General features: G+C 41.5%; 1 protein-coding gene across 1 annotated transcript in view; it reads left to right on the top strand.

The window, feature by feature from the left end:
- Window positions 1-23,416, top strand: part of TACR1 (tachykinin receptor 1) — a 159,033-nt gene that overhangs the window by 69,204 nt on the left and 66,413 nt on the right. Inside the window, exon 2 of the mRNA XM_053925441.1 lies at window positions 18,856-19,050. Within this exon, the coding sequence (XP_053781416.1) occupies window positions 18,856-19,050 (195 nt within the window). The remainder of the gene's footprint in view (window positions 1-18,855; window positions 19,051-23,416) is intronic.

Below are 23,416 nucleotides of genomic sequence, written 5' to 3' on the forward strand. Positions count from 1 at the left end.
GGACTCTTGCCCCCACCTGAGTGGCTGTAAAGCTGAGCATGAATGGTGATCTTTTCTGTTTGCAGTGATTATTAGAGGTAAAATCCCATCTTAATGAATTCTGTCAGCTCTCCAAACTGCTTTTTGTCAATAGCAGTTGGTATTGATGAGTTTGTTGCTAGAAATCCCTTTCCCAGTCCTCTACATCTGAGCATGAGGGGGAAGTACAGGTGTCTCTCTATAATGAACATTTGCTGTCAAGGCGGAACCCAACTCAGCTCCTCACCACGGCTCTGCTGTGACCCTGGCAGATGTGGGGCCGGGGCTGCCTCGTGCAGAGGGTAAGGTCAATGCCTTGTGGACATGGACAGACCTGCCCTCTTCCCCCTTCACCAAAAAATGTTCTGATGGCCATATCTAGTAGAGAAGAACAGAAGGCAGAGTCCCTGGGCATCGAGCTGTGTTGGTACCAGAGAGTGACTTTAGTTTTCTCCCATCTGTATCAGCTCTTCCCTCCTATTTTCTGATATAGACAGTTGACACTTTTTCCATCCTATGTAAAATCTCACACAAAAACAGCTTAAAGACAGGGCACCCCCATCCCCTCAACCCGGATTCTTCCCTTAGCTCTCCCAATAGAGAAATTCCAGAGCCACCACTTACTTTAAGCAGAATTTGGCCTTAAACATGACCTTGATTGTTCATGCCACCACTCCAGGCCTTAGTGTCTTCATGGGTCTAGTGAATGGGCTGAACTGACAAAACCCAAATCTCTTTCTCATTTTATGCAGCCTGCCTAGTCACTAATGTCCTGGGTGCCATCAGCATGCAAGGGACACGGACACACTCACCCCGATGAGTTGCCTCTCCCTCTGTCTTTCCTGAGCCTGAATGCCCCTAACAATGCCTCACATAACAATTACAAGTCATTAATTTTGGCCTTATTTGATCTTCACAATGATCACGAGACAGAAAACTTAAAGTGCCTGTTATGAATTTGACCACTTCTGATGGGACAAAGGGGACTTTGAGAGATGCTGGCGGAGAGGTCCCATGAGATGGGACAAAAATCAAAAAAGGGACAGGCCTCAGCAGAACTGGAAGAAGTGGCCCAGCTCTACCTTCAGGGCTGAACCTCACAACAAAACTCATACACAGACCTTACAGGACATCTGCAGAAACTGCTCACCAATGAGAAAACCAAGATTTGGAGAGAAGATGATTTGCCCAAAGCTCACACCACTTGGTGGAAGAAAAACCAAAGACGGAACTGAGCTCGTTCTGCCTCATTGTTGGCGGAGTTTTCATCTTTGTTGTTGCACTACTGCAGTGAGCACAAATTCCACACGTCCTCTGCTGTGGGCTGTTGTAAGAGTGAGGAAGAGAGGGCCAAGTCCTTAGACCCACATCTCCCAAGGAATCAACCCCCACACAGGGTAGGAAATAAGGCCAGAGAGAGGGCTGCACAGAGGTCTCTGGAAGCTTGAGAACTCCAGGCTGTGCCCTGTCAGATGACATGTCTGTCCCCTCTCTACACAGCCCATGTCCTGCCAGCACCTGTCCTCCTCACGTGCTTCCTTCTTGCATGGGGAGGCGCTTTGCTCTGCCTGTGCCTCCCGACCTCCGCAGTGGCTGTGCTTGGTCCTCTGGCGATACTGCCCTAGTTCCTGGTATCACAACAGTTCTCTGTTAAGCCTTTAACAACCATTCTCAGAGGTCAGATTTATTCAAAGAAAAAAAAAAATCAGTGACACAGGATGCTAAATGGAGGGGAGTTGTGGGAGAGGCAGGAGAGATAAAACCAGGCTCCTCCTTCACAGAAGCTGATCTTGGGGTTCCCCAGCAGGGAGGCAATTCATTCCAGCCAAGCCTAGAGGAGTTCCAATGTGTAGCTGGTCAAATTTTAGCCCCCCTTTACTAGCCTGTGACATCATGTTTTAGCAATTGTTATGCTTAAATGTCTCAGTGAAATTCACACGTAGGGACTGTGGGGATGAAAAATACTACTCCAATTTATTTTTTCTCATGAAATACTATATTATGAAATTATTCCATTGACAAAGGCTATTAAGCTGCTGCTGCTGCTTCATTGGCCTTCTGCTGTTTGAGTATCTTTGGATCCAACCAATGGCACTGATGTTTCCCTTCCCACGTGATATCTGTTAGCCATCACCACCCAGTTAATAGTCCTTCTTCGCAAAGAGAAGACTGAGACTCTGAGAAACCACTTCAAGAGAGATTAAGTATCTGAAAGGGAAATAAGAACAAGGGGAAAGGGGAAAAGTATGTTTTGTGCCAGAGCTCCATAGGAGGAGGAAAGTCATAACTCAGGCAGGAGGGGCCCCAGTGCTGGGGAACGCAGACTGAGGCAGCCCTACATCACAAGAAGGATGGGCAACAGGGTGGTCTGTAAACATAAGCCATGGGAGTGTTTAGTTTCTGGGAAGTATGTTTCCCTCTCTTGGGCTCTTGCTCTATTTGGCAGCCCTGGTCTCAGCATGCTTCGTGTGTTTCCCTTGGAGGCTAACATTCTCTCTGGGCACTTTTACCAGCAGAGGCCACAAGACTGTGTCCTTCGTTCCTCACTCAACCTTCTATTCTTGTTTTCCCATCGAGATGCAGAGGGAGCTAACTCAGAGGCCAGCATCTGCTTGCTTAAGAAGAGGTTATTAAATCAACTAATGGTCATAGCTAAGGGTTATGGTGAGCCTGGTCAGGGGCCATGCAAATTCAAAAGAACAGAACTTGCAATTCCTGACAAACATCTAATAAAATGTTAGATGTGATTATAAACAAACCATTTCTTCTCAGATCCCCAGACCTTTGTATAGGTTTTGACTTCTCACAGAAAGTATGTAGCATGCCGCTCTTCATAGCTGGACATGCCAACTCATCCTTCAAGATCAAATTCAAATACCACCTCCACTGAGAAACTCTCCTGCCCTCCCCACCCAGCCTCCTGTCTGCTCCATGCTTCCTACACACGGTAACTCTGCTGAAGCACACAGCACAGTGTGTCTTCATCATCATGGAAGTTCATGCCTCCCCCTCTAAACAGTCTACTCCTTCACAACATGACCTAATAAATAGAAAGGGATCAAATAATGCTTATTAAATGGGTGAATTCAAAAAGAAATGCAAAAAAGGTACAAATATATAAGCTTGTATATGCAGAGAAAAAAAGGTTGTACTCCTTGTTTTGTGTTCCTCACCTTTGACAAATTGTTTTGTAAGTTCACCTGAGTGAATTGGTAATGAATCAATGTCTCTGAGCCTCCATTTCCCCATCTGGAAAATGGGGCTCATGATGGTTGCCTGGCTTGAAGAGTTGATGAAAGATAAAATGAGTTAATAAACACAGAAAACACACAGAATGGAGCCTGGCACTTCCCAAATGCTCACTATGTTAGCTACATTTTTCTCTTAGGCCCTAAGGGAAATGTAATTTCTCAAATGTAATTTCAACTCCTTAACAGTTAAGGAGTAGTTACATTTATACAGGCCTAAAATTATTTTGTCCCTTTGAAGGCAGCCACAAGGCTGATGTGAAAATGAGTTTGACACCCCTGTCTTAGGGAATAGAGGTGGGAGAAAGGCTTTCCCTTTATCTCCTCTTGCGTTGTTTGAATTTTTATTCCAAATAATTAGACAATAAAAAGAAAAAATAAAAATAAGACAGCAGAACTTTGCTACCAGAAAAATGACAGACCACATACCCTAACTGATGCTCTTGAAATTAACTAAAAACTTCTGAACAAGATACCATACACACACAACTTGTTAAATGAATTGTCTTGCAAGAAAGTGAGGAATACTCAGCATAAAATTTAAATGAAGGCAAGATTTCAAAGTATTGGACAGAGCAGTGAATGTAGCTTTTGTCTTGAGAGCATTTGATTTGACTTTCACTCACAGGGTACAGGGACAAGACACAAAGCCTAGGACTTTGACACCCAGCATTGGCTGTCTAACAAGATACATTTCTTACAGTTGAGAAGAATAGGGCTATACATTTAGTGTAAAAAAGAACTAGAAATAAATGCCTACCCCACCTGCCACTGCAAGGAAAATTGTCCATCTCCAGCCTTGGTGCTGAATTCACAGAAAACAAACCAAACCAAAAGCTCTCCTGAAAGTGAGCAGTGGAAAAGGAGCCCTCATATGAGTATGCAAGCCAAAGACCTATCAGTTGGTTGGTCTAAAAAAAACTCACTCTAAAATCTAGATCATAGTCATCCCAGCCTTAAAGTCTTCCCAACTTCTTGGCAGAAACTATTGCAAATCTTCTCGGAAGTAACCCACCTTCAAGCCAGACATCAGTGAACTCTCACACATAAAGTTCCAAGGAAAATAAGGAGGATGAAGTCAAAATGAAACAGATGATATTATAATAACAATATATGGTGCCAGGAGGGTGCTCAAAATATCAGGGGAAACACTCTGTTAAAGTACATCATTGTTTAACCACTATGCTGTACACCTGAAACTAATGCAAAATAATGTTAAATGTAAACTTTAATTGAAAAAAGTAGATAAAAAAGAAACATAATGAGAACCTGCAGAAGAAGACCCACAGAGACTTCAGCTATTACAGTTAATAGAGACACAAAATAGAAACTGTTTATCATGTAAAAATAAAATTAAAGGAAGTTTGAAAATATGAGGAGCAAGTGAAAAATATAATGGCCAATCATGTTGAAAATAAACAAATAAAAATTATAAAAATTAAGAATAATAAGAGTTGAAATTAAGGCAATGGACAGGTCTAGTGGTAGATTAGAAATGCTGAAGAAAGAATCAGTGAACTGAAGACTGATTCTAAAAATTATCCAGAATGCAACACAAAGACACACAAAGAAATACATTTAAGAGACAAAACTAAGTTGTCTAAGTGGATAAATAAGTTGTCTCCACGTTTTCTTTTAATGTTTTATCAAATTTAGATTCTGCAAAATTGGCCCTAATCTGAGTGTGGCTCAGTTGGTTGGGTGTCATCCTGCAAAACAAAATGTCACCTGTTTGATTCCTGGTCAGAGCATGTGCCAGGGTTGCCCTTTGGTCCCCAGTTGGGGCATGTACAAGAAGCAACCAATCAATGCTTCTCTCTCCAATGATGTTCCTCTCACTCTCTTTCTCCATCCCTCCACCTCTCTCTAAAAATAAATAAATGAAATCTTTTAAAAATACTGCAAAATTATAGCCCTACCCAATTTCCTACTAGTCCATTCTGGTACAGAATATACATTATTTATTAAAATAATATAGATCTGTCAAATGATTCTTCACCTAAGACAAAATATTCTTAAAAACAATTTAAGCATTTCAAAATTAAATTTTGCAGACCATAAAGATTTCTTTTATTGTTAAATTTGTACAGTTCTTCTCTTGCCTTTATAAGGATAAATTTCAATGTCTTTTTGTTTGCCAGATTTGTATTCAAACACTGCAATTTTAGAAAAGATTCAGGAGCTGAAATTTTGGGATATCCATTAAAAATTTTTTTCATTAAAGATTTCAACTAATTTTAAACATGATGCATCCAAACTTAGAGTACTCAATTACAAAAAGTTCAGCACTGTTACTTAGGTGTATTTACAAAACATTTTGTCAAAGGTTCAAACACTTGTAAAGTCCTATTAAAATATACTTTTGTATTTATCATCAATTTTATAATCAAAATATTTTAGTTCAATTATTCTACCTACAAAAATTTTTGTAAATTTCAACAACTACCACTTGTATGTCAATTGGTAAAATATCACAGCTTGTTTGGATACTGAAAAATTGTATGCACCACAACCTTTTCCAAGTACATTTCTGTTTCACAGTTTTCTTAATTTAACATGGATATTATTTTGCCAAATTATATTCATATTAACACCAAAACAAAACAATTTATCTTCACTATTGAAGTTTAAAATAAATTTATGATAATATTCACAGCAATGTCAGTTGTTTCACCTTCCAAAAAAACTTGAATCCATAAATTTAAATAAAAATAGAATTGAACTATTATTGGAATTAACTGATTTTGTATTTGAAAAATCTGATGACACTGAAGTAAATTTAGAATCATTAAGTTATTTGCCAAGTTCCTCTGCTAACTGAGCCAACATATTAATAGCTATCATTTGAACTTTTGTCTGAGTACAAGAAAAAATGGAACTAAAAAAATGAAGTTAATTTAGACCAGTTGTTAAATGTAAATGAAAAGTCAGGCTTCACAGAGTGATGGGCAAACATACCATTTGCACTGCATATGGTGAATCAAAGCCTTTGGGCCCAGTCTTAAAGCAATTACTAACTTTTGGGGGTACATGTTTCTGCTTCTTCAGCAGATTTGTGTCTTCTGGTTTACACATGTCAAGTTTTGGGGTTTTTTTTAATTCTCACCGAAGGACATGCCCACTGATTTTAGAGAGAGGGGAAGGGAGGGAGAGTGAGGGAGAATCATCAATGTGAGAAAGAAACATCAATCAGCTGCCTCCCACACTCGGACTGGGGTTCAAATTAGCAACCTTAGGTAAATGCCCTGACCTGGGATCAAACTCACAATCTTTTCATGTATAGGACAATGAACGGTCTACTAACTGAGCCACCCAGCCAGGCTACACATATTAAGTTTTAACACTTGGGCCCCAGAGAAGATAAATGTCTAGAATCCCTTTGTGCAGGCTACACATTCATCATTAACTTTCAGGCTTCCCGCTATTCCTGCCACCCATGGTCCAGTGATGTGAAGCATTACAAAGCTGCAGGCAGAGGACACAGCATAAGTAACTGGTAATCGGATGGTTGACATGGCCAGCATCATCCAGCAATAATAGTCCCACCACTGCTTGAGTCTGGGTACACCTCATTTCATCAGTGACTCTGTCTCCCTGAGGTACTTGAGTGGAAGACAGCCAGGGTTACGGTAAAGCAAGTGAGGCACTTGACTGGGGTACAAAATTTAAGAGGGCACAAAAAAAATTCAGCAATCAAGATAAATAATATTTTAATACAATATTTTAAAATATCAAAATTAGTTGGACAACATGGTGGGGATTGACTGTGGGAGTGGAGGAGAGTAATGGGGGAAAAATTGGTACAACTGTAATAGAACAACAATAAAAAATTTAATTTTTAAAAATATATGTTGATCAAAATACCAAAATTTTCAATCAAAACAAGCACTAACACTGTAGTTATACAACCCTGAGTGAGTGTCTCATTCACCTCACCCCAGCCCCAGCCCAGAGATCCTACCTTTATGGGGCGAATAAAGGACATGTGTGAGAGAAGAGAGGCTGCCGTTCTCTGAAACCCCCACCCACCCCACCCTTCCACCTCAGGCGCCCTTGCTTCAAGTTTTCTTCCACTGACAGTAAAAGCCAAGCTTATGGTCATCTAAAAACATGCCTGTAACTCTGGGGGAAGGGATGGCAGATAATCAGAGAAACCTAGACACCTGTGTGTGACCATGGCAATCTCTATTCAGGCAACTAGGCCTGATGAAATGTGCGTTTCAGCCCTACAAAAGATATATCTTTGATAATGCTCACACAAACTTTAAAATTGGTCAGAAGAAAAGCATTAATGAACTTAGTATCAAGGCCACAGTGCAAGAAAAGATGAAAATTCAATCCCATCTCAGATTATGGCCAACTACATTTCCTTCCATGGCTGACCAGAGTGGGTTATTTGATACTCCCATGACAGCAAGGCCAAAAAGCACAGTGCTGACAATGCCTTAAATGTGAACTTCCTCTCATTATTAAGTTGCCACTAAAACCATAAAGTTCAATTCAATTATTTTCCCCTTTTTTTAATTAAAATCTCAAAGTTATATTCTAAACCCCTTCTCTCTTTGTTTTTGACTCTGCCACTGGAGCTAACGTGGTCCCCTCAGCACTTTCCAAATCAGATTTCTATGAACTGGAGTCTCTCATGTGCGACTATACTTTGGGTTTTAGTTCCAAATGCCAAAGTGGGAATGTCACTGAGAACTAGAGTTTGACAGTGATATCATCTTGTGGCCCAGGGCCACTTATCGTTGCATGTCTCTGTGCCATTTATACCAGCAGAGGCTCAGGACTGGTGACTCAGATGCAAGTATAAAGGCCCTTTACAGGAAGAAAGCAATGGTTAGTGATGTGCCAAGCTAGTGAGTGGCTTCAGCCAATCTTTGGCAAAAGACTTCAAGCTGGGAAGGAAAAGGTGAGTTCCTTATCTTACCTTCCATCACTCTGTGGACTTGTGGTCATTTCTCCTTCCCGTTAGAAACGATGCACACTCTGGCACCCCGCTTCACCGAGCTAACCCCACCCCCAGTCCAACCAGTGAGGAGTGGGATTTCTATTACAAATCGTAGTCTCCCCATGATTACCCAACTGATACCCCTGGTGTTGCTTCTTCACGATGGTAGCCATCTGCTCATCCAAATCTGGTCCACCTCTGCTGGCAGAAGCATTCAGGTTTAACAATTACTTGGTGGGCTTCCCACATCTAAGATTTATTTAATGGCCAATTTTTCACTTGAACCATTTTCTTCTTTTTTTTCTTTTTTTTTTATGTTCAAGTACAGTTTTCTGACTTCTCCCCCCCACCCCAGCCCTTCCCACCTCCCTCCCCTGTTTCCACCCCCCCCTTGTTATTGTCCATGTGTCCTTTATAATAGTTCCTGCAAACCCTTCACCCTTTTCTCCTGAAATTGCCTCCCCTCTCCCCTCTGGTCACTGTCAGCCTGTTCTCAATTTCAGTGTCTTTGGTTATATTTTGCTTGTTTGTTTGTTTTGTTGATTAGGCTCCACTTATAGGTGAGATCATATGGTATTTATCTTTCACTTCCTGGCTTATTTCACTTGGCTTAAAGCTTTCCAGTTCCATCCATGCTGTCGCAAAGGGTAGGAACTCCTTCTTTCTTTCTTCTGCCTAGTATTCTGTCATGTAAATGTACCATAGTTTTTTGATACATTCATTTGCTGATGGGCACTTAGGTTGCTTCCGGCACTTGGCTATTGTAAATTGTGCTGTTGTGAACATTGGGGTGCATAGGTTCTTTTGGATTGGTGTTTCAGGGTTCTTAGGATATAATCCCAGCAGTGGAGTTGCTGGTTCAAAAGGCAGTTCCATTTTTAGTTTTCTGAGGAATTTCCATACTGTTTCAATAGTGGTTGCACAAGTCTGCAATCCCACCAACAGTGCACTAAGTTCCCTTTTCTCCACATCTTCTCCAACACTTGTTGTTTGTTGCTTTGTTTATGATGGCCATTCTGACTGGTGTGAGGTGGTATCTCATTGTGGTTTTAATTTGCATCTCTCTAGTAGCTAGCAATACTGAGCATCTTTTCATATGTCTTTGGACCCTCTGTATGTCCTCCTTGGAGAAGTGTCTGTCACTTGAACCATTTTCAACCATTCCAAGATGATGTTTAGAATGGCTGCAAGCTTTTCCTTAATAATGGTCACAGTGACTGAATCATAGACTTTTCTTATAACATACCTCAGTTGACAGAAAAGGAAGTGGATCATCAGGCCATTGAGTGGTCAGGGGGGCTCAGGGTGTTCTTTAGGTATGATGTACACACAGTGAAATGCACTGTGCTTCAGTATAAGTTCAATGAGATTTCATGAAGGCATACCACCCAAGTTAACCATACCCCTATAAAATACAGAACATTCTGATTTCTATGACCATAAATTTGGTTTGCCTGTTCTAGAATTTCATGTAAGAAGAATCATGATTATACACCATTTTTTTAGTCTGGCTTTTCCACTTAGTATAACATTCTTTGATATCTGTCCTTGTGTGAATAGTGCATTCTTTTCACTGTTGGTGGTATGCCCTTGTAGGAATATATCATATTTTTTATCCATTTGCCTGTTGGTGGGCATTTTGATTGTTTTCAGATCTTGGAAATTATAAATAAGGCAGCTATGAATATTCATGACTGGAGACTCTATATCTGAATCATCTTTAAACCACACAGGTTCTTCTTTGATCACCAGTAGGACAGGACAGCTTGGACGATGGTCAGCTACATCCCTCCTTCAGTTTATTCTAAACTGTCACAGGCTCTTGGTTCCATCTGCTTTTGCAACATTTCTTATAGTGTTGTTGACTGCTCTCTTGCTGTCAGCGGGCATTTTTTGAAATGAGTTCACTGACAATGCAGAAACCAAAACTGATGCTTTTTAGAATTGTGGAGAACATGGCAGCAAGGACTGGAGGGGCTCTGCCATTACCAAGAACACTTTGATAGGATGTGAACATTGAGTCATCTCTGTTGGCTCCTCAAGGGCCTCTTCAGTTATAGTTTTGTGAGCTTGAGTTTAGCTGAATAAACAAAGTTGCTGGTCAAGTGACCTGGCAAAATGAGGTTTCTAGATTTTGGACACTAAAGAAGTGTCCTGATGGAATGTTAGTGATCTCAGGTAGAAAGACTGTGGGCAATCTGAGATGGAAGGGAGTGCAGAGTGGGAGGGGAGAGGACCAAGCAACCTCTTCTTCAGAAGAAGAGCCAGAGGGTGACACCAGAACACTTCCCAACATACTGGCCAGTGCAGAATCTAATCAATTAATACTCATTGAGAATTTATTTAAGGATTTAATGTTAAGAGGTAGAAAGTTCTGACAACTCAGGTCCAAGAAGGTCACTCCTGTAGGATGACCCTGGAAGTCTGTATAACAGAAAACACTGAGCAATAATTATTTTCACATATGTTCAGACTGGGAGGAATACAATTTAATATATATGCATTTCTCCTGCCGCATTTATTTTCACTCAATAACCATTTAAGGAGTCCCTGTTATGTGCCAAGAAATGTGCATATTTACTTATTCAATTAAGCTTTTGTTGAGTATTTACTACATCCTAGGCTGAGGGAGTCCAAGGATACTGATATGAATAAATCACAACAAATGTTAACCTCAAAGGATCTGGGGAGGATGAAGAAAGAAGAGATTGGTGGATATGTATGTAAAGTGAAGTGTGGTCAGCACAAGGTTAGAGATGGTCACAGCTATAAAAGTAGGGCACCTAACCCAGCCACAAGGACATGATGCCTGGGCCAAGCCATGAAAACCAGTAGGAGCCAGCCAGGAGGAGATAGAGGAGGGAAAACATCCTGGGCTGAGCGACCACTGTCCTTAGAGAAGAGGGAAGAGTCAAGATTCTGGGCTATGACTGGTGGCTGACCACTTGTGAACTTACTGACTACTTGTGGGCTATTAGATTCATCCACCCTGTGAGCCTCGGTCTTAGGGGCCTCAGTGTGCAAAAGTAATGTGTGTTTCTGAAGAGAACACCATGTTCTTCTATTGTTCTAATTCTTCCTGCTCTTCACTTCCCACACATTAGGCCAAGGGTCAGCAAACTGTGATCCAGGGGGCCGAGTCCAGCCCACCACCTGTTTTTGAAAATAAAATACTATTGGCACATGGTCATGCCCAATGGTTGATTTGTCTATGGCTGCTTTTGTACTACAAAGGCAGAATTGAGCCACAAAGTATGGGCCCCAAAGCTTAAAGTATTTACTATCTGGCTCTTTATAGAAAAAAATTGCCAACACTTGAATTAGACTATAGCAGCCATGCTCTCAGCTGTCACCACTCCTGGTCATTTAAACCCAGGAAGATATGGTCCCTTAAAGGAAATTTGTACCAACCCAGGAAGAAGTGAGTGGGGATAAGGGAGGATGGGGGCTGGAACCAGAGGGGAAAAACTGTGGGAGAAGGGCATAGTAGGACAGATCAGGAGATATAGGGCTAGTGTAGGAGGAAGTTATTAGGATCCTGTGCTTGTCAGAAGACTGGAACTGATTTCCCCAATAAGATTGTTTCACTTTGCCTTTTAAAAAACTGTGCAGCCTAAATAAACAGACTCCTGGCCACGATTAAGGCATAGGTATTGATACACTTTGCCTCCTTGCACAACCAAAAGAAGGACAATGACAAACTTAAAAACAAAAAATAACCAGAAAAATAACTGCCAAAAAATTGAACTGTATGGAAGTCCAACAACCAAGGAGTTAAAGAAGAAACATACATCCATACTGGTAAGGGATGGAGATGGGCAGTTGGGGTAGAGAGGACTCACCGCAAGGTGGTGGCTGGCAGAGTGGGCAGTCCCACATTTGTGTGCAGATAAACTGGGAAGAACAACGAGGGAAATAGACAGATCTCACAACCCAGGGTTCCAGTATGGGGAAATAAAGCCTCAAAACCTCTGACTGTAAAAACGTGTGGGGGTTGCGGTGATTGGAGAAACTCCCAGCCTCATAGGAGAGTTCATTGGAGAGACACAAAGCATCCTAGAACATGTACATATCCACTCACCTGGGAAGCAGCACCACAAAGGCCCAATTCGCTTGTGGTTAGTGGGGGAAGTGACTGAAAGCCAGCCAAGGGCCAAGTAAACAGCATTGTTCCATCTCTGACCCCTCTCCCATACACAGTGCCACAATGCAGCGATGTGGGTTGCCCCGCCCTGGCGAATAACTAAGGCTCCACCTTTTACTATGTAACAGGAGCATCAAGACAAAAAAATATAGCCCAAATGAAAGAACAGATCAAAGTCCCAAAAACAGAACTAAATAATGAAGAGATAGCCAACCTATCAGATGCAGAGTGCAAAACACTGGTAATCAGGATGCTCACAGAAATGGTTGAGTATAGTCACAAAATAGAGGAAGAAGTGAAGGCTATGAAAAGTGAAATAAATGAAAATGTACAGGGAACAAAGAGTGACAGGAATGAAACCGGGACTCAAATCAATGATTTGGAACAGAAGGAAGAAATAAACATTCAACCAGAACATAATGAAGAAACAAGAATTCAAAATAATGAGGAGAGGTTTAGGAACCTCTGGGACAACTTTAAACATTCCAACATCTGAATCATAAGGGTGTCAGAAGGAGAAGAACAAGAGCAAAAAATTGAAAACTTATTTGAAAACATAATGAAGGAGAACTTCCCCAATCTGGCAAAAGAAATAGACTTCCAGGAAGTCCAGGAAGCTCAGAGAGTCCCAAAGAAGTTGGGCCCAAGGAGGAACACACCAAGGCACATAATCATTACATCACCCAAGATGAAAGATAAGGAAAGAATCTTAAAAGCAGCAAGAGAAAAGGAGACGGTTACCTACAAAGGAGTTCCCATAAGACTATCAGCTGATTTCTCAAAAGAAACCTTGCAGGCAAGAAGGGGCTGGAAAGAAGTATTCCAAGTCATGAAAGGCAAGGACCTACATCCAAAATTACTCTATCCAGCAAAGCTATCATTTAGAATGGAAGGGCAGATAAAGTGCTCCCAGATAAGGTCAAGTTAAAGAAGTACATCATCACCAAGCCCTTATATAAATGTTAAAGGGACTTATCTAAGAAAAAGAAGATGATCAAAACTATGAACACTAAAATGACAACAAATTCACAAATTCACAAGTATCAACAACTGAACCTAAAAAAAAAAAATCTAGAACAGGAACAGAATCACAGAAATGGAGATTACATGGAGCATTGTCAGTACAGGGGGGGAGAGGGGAGAATGAGGGAAAAGGTACAGAGAATAAGTAGCATAAATGATAGGAACAAAATAAACAGGGGGAGGTTAACAATAGTGTAAGAAATGGAGAAGCCAAAGAACTTATATGTACAACCCATGGACATGAACTACAGTGGAGGAATGCTGGGGGGGGGGGCTAGTGCAGGGTGGAGGGGAATAAAGGGGAGAAAAAAATGGGACGACTGTAATAACATAATCAATAAAATGTATTTTAAATATAAATAAATACATAAATAATAAATTAATAAATAATAAGTGTTAATATGAATGAGAAAAAAAAGCTGCAGCCTTAAATTTTGCCCGATTGAAGAAACTACGTTGAGAGCTCTTTTTATAAAGCATAATCATGCAAGAGGAAAACAGCACCTCAGGTTTTTCAGCTGGGAGGCCACGTATAATTCAAATCAGAGCAGCTGCCCCTTTGTGGGACTGCAACGACCTGAGGTGGAGAACGTAATCCACATCTCACATAGCCTCCGGGCCCCTGTCTCTGGCAGCCTGATAATTAATGCATAAACTAGAAAGACGTTTCATTGACTGCCTTCTAGTCCCGTGAGCACAAGGCAGTCGATAAATATTTATTGAATGTAATTTTCTAGGGCTTTTCAGCACTTGCTCAGTGATAACTTATAATCTAATAAGCAATAATTGTTCAGGGTGGTGACAAACAAATATATAAATGTATGTTAACGGAATCCAAGCTAAGAATGGGCAGTAGGAAAGAAAAGAATGCTTCCATCTGTGGACAAAGAATCAAAACAGTACTAGCTTTGGGGTAAACAAGAAAGAATCATGTCACACAAGCCCCAGAAGCGAGGATAGCAAGAGAGAGAAAAGGAAAAAAATAAAGGAGGGAGATTTATAAATGGCTGTGTTTTGAACAAATAAAAATATATACATTTTTAAAAGCCAATCTTTTTATTCTCTCTGGCTTTATATGAGTAATACTTTCATCTGTCACTGAAATGGCTTCTACACTCAATGAACGGCAGAGAGTTCACTGAAATGGGATCCCAGATTGCAATTGTTGCAGTAGAGAGAAAATATGGCTCTCTGCCACCCATTTGGAGCTACAGTACCAATATACCGATGCAATCGCTTTTAAGCCCCAGTCACATTAGACTCCAAACAGTCTATTGCCAGTGTGGGCATAGGGATGGGCGTTAGGGTACGTTTATTTAAGACTGAGCATTTATCCTGAATTAAAAGCAAATTAAGATATGCATTTGAGACAATATTAAAAAGGGCAATGTAATTACCACACATTCTCCCCTGTGCATCCTCTTTAATTCCCTGAGAGGCCCAAAAATGCACAGCCGTACTGAGAGAAGGAGCCTGTGCTGTGTGGGAAAGGAAAGGCATCTTCATGGGCGTGCATCCAGCTTTGGAGGGGAAATATCTTGCCTCTGGGAAATAATCCAACAAGCAAGCCTACAATTTAAATGCAAATACTCAGAGATTCTGACCATGACCATCCAGGTCCAGCCCTTTGCTGAACTGGAAAGAATTTGAGGTAGTGGTTGTACAAGTCCACCTTGGTTGGCTCTAATTTTGAGGTCCCCCCATCTACTGCAACCCATGACTGGAGAGGAAATCAATGCTCTATTGCTGTCCCACAGCAAGAAAGCGGCAGATCCAGAAAGGAAATCAAGACTTCTCAGGGTTATTTTCAGTTGACCACCGCAGGGATAGGAGGTCATAAAGTCTATAGTATACTGGACCTCCCTTGGAAGTAGCTGTGGCCCCTTGGAATAACTAGCGAAGACAGGCAATTCTTGATTCACAGCATTGTGAGAGTTGTTTTTGCCCTTCGGATGCTCTGTAGATGGCAGTGGAGTCATAGCCTCTATAGCCACCAAGTCAACCAGGCAAACTTGCCCAGAGATTGATGAATTACTACCTCACCCCCACCACCATACATTTTTCAAATGTCTTCCTAATTCCAGTCTCTCTTGACCTCAGGACCACCTACGCACTTTCCAAAAGAGGCAGAAGGAAAGGATCCTGGGATTTCCTTCCTGGAGGTTATCATCACAAGTGCTATATGTAAAAGCAGACCTCAGGCATTCTGATATCCAGCCTCCGTGCACTGGACGTTTTCAGTGGCATTCTCTCAGAGGCCAGAGAAGGAAAGACTAGGTCCCTAGCAAGAAAATGTAGGAAAGATATTCTAAAGTTTAGGATGCGAAAAGGAAGCTCAGGAAAGTTTTCTTAAAAACTGAGCTATCGAACTTTCCAGACAGAAAATCAGATCTAATCATAACATGAAGTAGAGAGAGAGGCTCTGGACACTCCCTGACCCCCAAGCCAGATACTCAGGTGGGCTCACCCCAAATCCAGCTAAGCATGCCTCTTTACTCCCCTCTAATAGTCCACCTACCATTCCGAGGCTTGATTACCTCTGCAGCCTCACTAAGGCTCTAAGGTGGTCACCAGATCACCCCTGGAGGTCGAATATCCGACTCTCATGTTGTGGCTGCTCCTTTATGTGACTTTTCTCCCCAGAAAATCAGAAGCTCAGAGCCCAGAAGGAAACTCCGTGCTCTGCGTGCAGTAGGAGCCCAGTGTGAATCTGTGGAGTGCATCCTGAATAAGATTGTTCTCCTTGTGATCCTGGCCCCGTTCTAGCCTAGAGATCCTAGAAGTCTAAAGAGGGTTGAGACAGAATTGGGTGGAATTAAGTAGAGGCAGCTGACAGCTGGGCTGCTGTCTGCTCATGTCTTAAGTCCCCACTGAGCATTCTGGCCCACAGAAGCCAGGAACACCTGCATGTCAGAGAATCAAATGTGTGATTCTAAGGATTTGTCAGGTAGTGTTTAAACCCCAAAGGCAGTATAATACATAATTCTGACTCTGAAAAAATGCATGCATATTTTAAGGGATGGACCCGTAAACTTTGCAAGAAAAGTACACAAAAGAATATGCCTTTTTAAATGGAGGCAAAATGTTAAGTGTGTAAAAAAAATGGAGAAGTCAGAATTGATTTGATTATAACTGAAATGAAATGCTGATTACAGTATTTATTATTCCTAAAAGTTCCTCTATCCCACAGGCTGCACAGAAATTCAAATGTGAGGACACATTACTGTTAAATGCCAGATCCTTTGTGAGGAGACGGAGGAAGGGCTCCAGGACCTAAATGGTCATTCCCTTTGCTTCCCACTGCCCCCTTCTCTCAAGGAGGTTTCATCTACCCTTGTAACCAAATGCAGGTCTGGCTGCCTGCTGCCTCCAAAGCCAAGTGCTTTTGAGAGGCAGGTGCTGATGTGAAGGAAAGTGGTTTTATTTCAGGTGCCAGCAAGCTGGAAGATAAGAGACTCTTGTCTCAAAGCCCATCTCCTGAGAAGATGGGGGAACCTTTTTTCAAAACCCATCTCCACATCTCAGTGGAGGCGGAGGTTTTTACGAGGGAGAGGGGAAAAGAACAAAGATCAAGGGAGGGGGCTGAAAAATTCTCTACCTGCAGACCAGCACAGCCCATTCTGATAGGGCAAGTGATGGTCCGGTGTGCGTCATCCTGGCTCAGTCATCCTGGCTCTGCATTATCCCGGCCTCACGTCATCCTGGCTCCACAGTTAAGGTCAGCAAATCTCCCGGAGCTGGGATGTCTGAAGGTCGGAGTCTGTATCTTTTGGAGTTAGTTTCTAGGATTCATATGCAAACATGTTGTTTACCTACAAGCTACATATTAGGTCACAGTCATATTTACAAAAACGACGTCAAAAGACTGGTGGGGTGGGTTCCAATTTCCCACCGTTACACCCTGACCTTTCGTAGGCTCGAGCATCTGTCTCAGCAGGTGGAGACTTTGTCCTCATGGAGCCTGTGTTGTTACTGCACACTGACTTCGAGAGGGTCAAGAACTGATGAGGATTTCTTCAGGAACTGTAGTATTTGGCTGAATTTAGGCCACTGTTTTCTCACATACACACCTTCACTTTTCTTCAAATTTGATGGGCTAATATAGGATTGCTAGCCTTTTACATTGCCACTCCAGGACTTTAAAAACTGCTGTTTCTATCACCATTACTCCTTAATCCAAAAAGGATAAAGATAGTCTTTGTATGGGAAAAATTTACACGTTTTTTCTAATTTCACTGCAAGCCACTGACCTGGGATCCTAGCACAAGCATTTCTATGATGAAAACTTCTCTTCTGGAATATTGCTTAATGGGTTCTGAAATAGAAAATCTGGCTTGTTTTTTTTTTCCTTTCTCTCCTTTTTTTTATTTTGTGCAAGTACAGTTGTCTCCATTTTCCCCCCACCACACCTCCCACCCCAGCCATCCCCACCTCCTTCCCTGCATCCTACCTTGCCCTTGGCCCTGTCCATGCATCCCCCACACATGCTCCTTGACAACCCTTCTCCTTTATCCCCCTGCTATCCCTTCCCACCTCCCCTCTGGCCACTGTCAGTCTGTTCCCTATTTCAATGTCTCTGGTTACATTTTGTTTGCTTGTTTGTTTTGTTGACTAGGTTCCACTTATAAGTGAGATCATATGCTATTTGTCTTTTATCACCTGGGTTATTTCATTTAGCATAATGCTCTCCAGTTACATCCATGCTGTCACAAAGGGTAGAAGCTCCTTCTTTCTTTCTACTGCGTAGTGTTTCATTGTGTAAATGTACTACACTCTTTTGATCTCCTCATTTACTGACGGGCACTTAGGTTGCTTCCAACACTTGGCTACTGTAAACTGTGCTGCTATGAACATTGGGGTGCATAGGTTCTTTTGAACTGGTGCTTCAGGATTCTTAGAGTATAATCCCAGCAGTGGAATCGCTGGGTCAAAAGACAGTGCAGTGGAGACTCAAGAGGTCTGGCTGGGCGCCCACAGGTGGCAGCATTGGGGGGATAATTAAGTGGCCTGTTGGATCCGCCTGAGAAGAATGGGGTCTGAACCGTAAGCTGGGATCCCCAGCCAAGAGCACCAGAGCCCAAAAAGTACACAGATAACAGCCAGCGGCAAAAAGCAGCAAGATTGCTCTCTGCCAAAGACTGGTGGCTGGAGATTCAAAGAGCTATTTAAAGGGCCAACTCACAAATTTTCATTTGCAGCCACTTGCCCCAGGGGGGTTCCAGCAAAGGTAGGGGCAGAGTTGGCTAGAGGCACCTGAGGAATTTATATGGCTTATTTTTTATGGATTTTAGTATTTTATGGAATAAGAATAATAAAGCTTAGGGATAGAATATGAAAAATGTACCAGATAATAGTTGTAGAAATTACCAGGAGGCAAGGGTTTGGGGGAAGTTTTCCTTGGAAAGAAGAACACATAATCTAATGTCAATTTTGTGACTAAATTGGAACTTTGTCCTTTCTTCTTGTTCCAGGTACATGGCCATCATCCATCCCCTCCAGCCCCGGCTGTCAGCCACTGCCACCAAGGTGGTCATCTGTGTCATCTGGGTCCTGGCTCTCCTGCTGGCCTTCCCCCAGGGCTACTACTCCACTACGGAGACCATGCCCAACAGAGTGGTGTGCATGATTGAGTGGCCAAAGCATCCCAACAAGGTTTATGAGAAAGTGTGAGTAGAGATGACTCCGCAGTGTCTTCTTTGCCCTTTCTTGTTTCTCCTTGCTCTCCACATTCTCTGTCAGTTAGGGTTCAATGTGTCCATAGCTATCAGGGGACTATTATGTCTCGAATACTATTTGGGGCTTTGAAAGAAAGCTTAAAAACATAAATAAGTGAGACCTGGGTCCTGTTCTAGAGACCCTTTGGGTGCCCTCCATATTCCTCCTGCCTTTTATCAGTGACTTTGCCCTGCGGCGTCTGCATGTCTTTGCCTGGGAACCTCTTCCTAAGCTACGGAATGCCACTCCTCCCTCTTGCACAGTGTGCTGGAGGGTGGAGGAATCATCCCCTATTCCCAGCAGCTCTCAATGAAGACTGATGAGAGTTAGCGTGTGAACACCCCAGCTCACTCACCCCACAGGCGGGATGTCTCTGGGGTGTGTGCTTTACACTGTGTCCGTGGTTTACTCTTGGGATTAAAGTCCAGTTGTCCTGTGGCAGCTGACTCAGTGATGCACCCTTTGTCAACCACCTCCCTTCCCTGAACCGCCATCCCACCCCACTACTGTTGTTTCCTTCTCCTCCTAAATAAGTCACTTGCACTTGACTTTTTAATCTCAGGATCTGCCTCTGGGGAACACCAAATCAAAATGCCTACTTCCAGGATTCTCCAGTGGGAGAAATTAGATAAGACATGTAAAATGCATGGGAAGGCAAGGCCAGCATGTTGAAATCTTACGAGTTACAGGGTTCCTACAGGGCAGGCCTGCTTGCCTTCCAGAGGCCTAACTGATGAGAGTCAGGGCTTTTCCAAAGTCATCCCGATGGTTTTCTTCAAGAGGCAACATTGAAATGGCCTGTTGTTTGTTTCCTTCTGCTCAAGTGAGCACTGACATAACATTTATATTACCACGAGTTCTCTGGGCTCACAGCACTTGGGTAATGTGGGTCTTTTTGAAATTCCCTTATAATTCTCTAATCTTGGGTTTACTGTATGAATTGTGAAAAAAAAATACTGGTGTTAGAATCAGAGGATCTCAGTGTCAACAAGATTGCCAGTGACTAGCTATGGGTCTGGGCAACAATCGCAGTCTCTCCTCGTTGTTAAACTGACAGACGATAAAGTCCTGCTTCCCGTAGGCAATTGTGAAAAGCGCACAAGAAAATACCATAGAAAAGGTAAGATACTGTTATTGAACCAAATTCATCAGATTGCTGTATAATCATTATAGGTCTTTAAACTTATCAAATGGTAAAATGAGATACTATCCCTGTCAGCCCCCAATGATAAAGGTTCTGAAAGCCTACTGCACACAGTTACCCTGCTACTTCTGTTCCACGGAGCATGGATGAGGCTTGCCAGAGCCAGTACCTAAAGCTCAGACTCCGCCTTCCAGATGCAAACAGTGGGATTTAATTGGTCAGGCAGCAGGGGGATTAATGCTCAGCCTAGAAGGAGACATTGAAAATTATTCTTTCAAATGACACTACAAGCCTTAGCAGGGCCACAGCAAGTGAGATAACATAGCTTTACAAGCCGTACAGAACCCCTGAACACCTTCAATCCGTATGGTCCCTTCAAAAAACGGGTAAACACCCTCTGAATTAAAGCTCATTATATGAACTGTTTCAGAAATGCCATCGACTTCATGGAGTGTAGTTCAGTTCTTAGTTGTCACAATCTTTTCAAAATCTGATCACATTCCTACAACCTTGGTTTCAAATACACACAATTCTTTTATCTTCCAACAAATTCAAAGTTTAACTTGGAAAAGAAGTTTAATTTTCCTACAGATCTCTGGGGCTCTTGTCTGAGAAATTAGTGTTTTACTTTTGACCATTTTCCTGTTTTATGCTTATTAATGACTAGAAAGCCCTGCAAGACTCAATTCGGCCTGCTGGGCTGTCTTTCTCCTTGCTTTGAGAATCTAGGGTCGCTGCTACTGCATGCGTGGTTAGGTTTGCCGTCATTCTTTATTTCACGATTTTAATTCTAAAAAATGAGTCTGGGTAGGAGCATTTGATTTTATCTATTCAAGTACTTCATTCATGTATAAAATGTTTATGGATGCAGGAGTAAGTTGAAAGAATCCATATTTGCTATCACATACGGGCTGTGATGCAGACGTAAGTCAAGTGCATAGGATGCTTCAGGTAAACACATTTTCTCTATGTCAGTACCCTTCATAATCATTATGATATATTTTTAAGTAATTTAAATTTACCAGCTCCAAACTAAGTACTTAATTATACTCTCTTCTGTTAGAAATGGTTGCCATTTCCACAGTACATGTTAATCCCAAATTTGAAACCAGAAAGAAACTTTGTTTTGAGGCAATGTAATAATGAGTATAAGAACATGCTCTCTATAGTTAACTTTCAGCTACATCACTCTCTAGTTGAGTCATAATGTTATTTAAGACTGTGAGCCTAATACAGGTGTCCAGAGAAATAAATAAGACGCATGCTTAGTCCAGCACCATGCACAAGGTAAGAATGTGGGGAATGTTGACTAATGTTGTTAGCATCATGCATTGGCCTGAGTGCATGGGCGGATAACTGGCATTAGATGGGGTGGTGGGCAGATGCTTAGGCCCTATTTGTCTGATGAATCATTTGTGCCAGCTAATTACATAAATAAGTATTATCTGAAAAATCTTAAATTGCTGCATTTGCCCTCGCTGGCTGCGTGGTGAACCTCCAACTCTGACTATTCATCATTTAGACTCTTATTAATACATGGATCAAATTAAGCACTGTTAAAGAAAGGCAATCCAATAAAAGAACAGGCAGAAGTTTTGAATATGCACTTCTCAAAAGGAAATATCCAAACAACCAATTAATACATGAGGAGGCATACAACTTCATTCATCACCAGTGAAATACAAATTAAAACCAGGAGATCTTACACCTGTTAGACCAGCAAATATCGAGAAGCCTGACTAAACTAAGCATTTAGAACTTTTGGTGAAGATAAGGAAAAATGAAAACCTTTGTAGACTGCTAGAAGTGTACGTTGATAAAACCACTTTGGACAACATTTTGTACTATCTAAAAAAGCAGAAGCTATTTTTACCCTATAACCTCCTAGGTTCACTCAGGGATAATTACTGTAGAAAAACTCATGCGTATATGCACCCAAATATACCTACCTTATTGTTCATATTATCAGCATTGTTCTTAATGCCCCAAACTAGAAATATTCCAAATGTCCATCATCAGTAGGGTAGATATAATGGTGCTATGAACATGTAGTGGAATATGATATAGTTAATAGAATGAACAAAACGTAGCTCTGTGCAATGTGGATGGCTCCTATAAACACAGTTTTAAAATGGGCAAAACGAAAGCATGTCTTTAAGAGTGTATAAGTAGGCGGTAAACCTGTAAATACAAAGTCGTCACCATGAAAGTGAGGACCGTGATTGTCTCTGGTGGGAGGGAAACGGTGTGACCAAGAAGGGACACTAAGAAGTGCTTTTGAGGGGATGGCACTGCATTTCTTGAGCTCAGTGGTAGTAGCATGAGTGTTTGCTAAACTTTACTTATTATACCAGGTAATTTGATTTATGCATTTCTTTCTGGAATGTATGTTTCGTATCATTTAACCTTAAAAATTAAATTCTATTGAAAGAAATTTGCTTTTACAAGCTCTCTGGAAACTGCTTCACTGGGATAACCCCAAGTGTTTCTCCATAAGAAATTCTCTTCTGTGAGGCTTTGCCTGGAATGACGTTATTCATAAGTACTTACCTCTGAATAAGATGAAGCGTGGACCGTCCCCACCCATTCTCATGCTTACTTGGCCTCTGCATTTTGCCTTGCTGACTCCTATGCTTTAGCCCACCTGGAATTTTTCCAACTGTTCTAAGGGGTATAGGACAAACACTTTTCCCCTGAGGGATACGACAGACGTTAACCAGACAATAAGGCCCAGACAGTCTCCATAGCCCTCTCCCTTCCTACTGTATTCATAAGCCAGTATCTCTGAGCTACAAAATGTTACAGATAAACTTGGTTCCTATTCTTGTAAAATTATTTTAAAACATTATTTTGCATTTAAAGCTATGGATTATAGAATATAGTGAAAATTCATATAATTTCTTTAATCACCCATATTTCCATTTTTATAAAAGATTCTAACATTTTGATGAATACCCTTCCAGATTTTTATTCCATCTCCAGGGAAATATTGTTCTTAGTTTCTTTTAAAGTGTTTCATATACATACAGAGCAACACTAATATAGATTGTTTCCCTCTTTGTAACACAAAACATTGCTGGACCCTGTTTTTTTTTAACTTAATATATCTTACAGATCTTTCCATATCAGTTCATAAAGAGCTTCTTTATTCTTTATTTCAGCTACATAGCACT

The sequence above is a fragment of the Desmodus rotundus genome, chromosome 5 (genome assembly GCF_022682495.2).
Source record: "Desmodus rotundus isolate HL8 chromosome 5, HLdesRot8A.1, whole genome shotgun sequence".
Taxonomy (NCBI): Eukaryota; Metazoa; Chordata; class Mammalia; order Chiroptera; family Phyllostomidae; genus Desmodus; species Desmodus rotundus.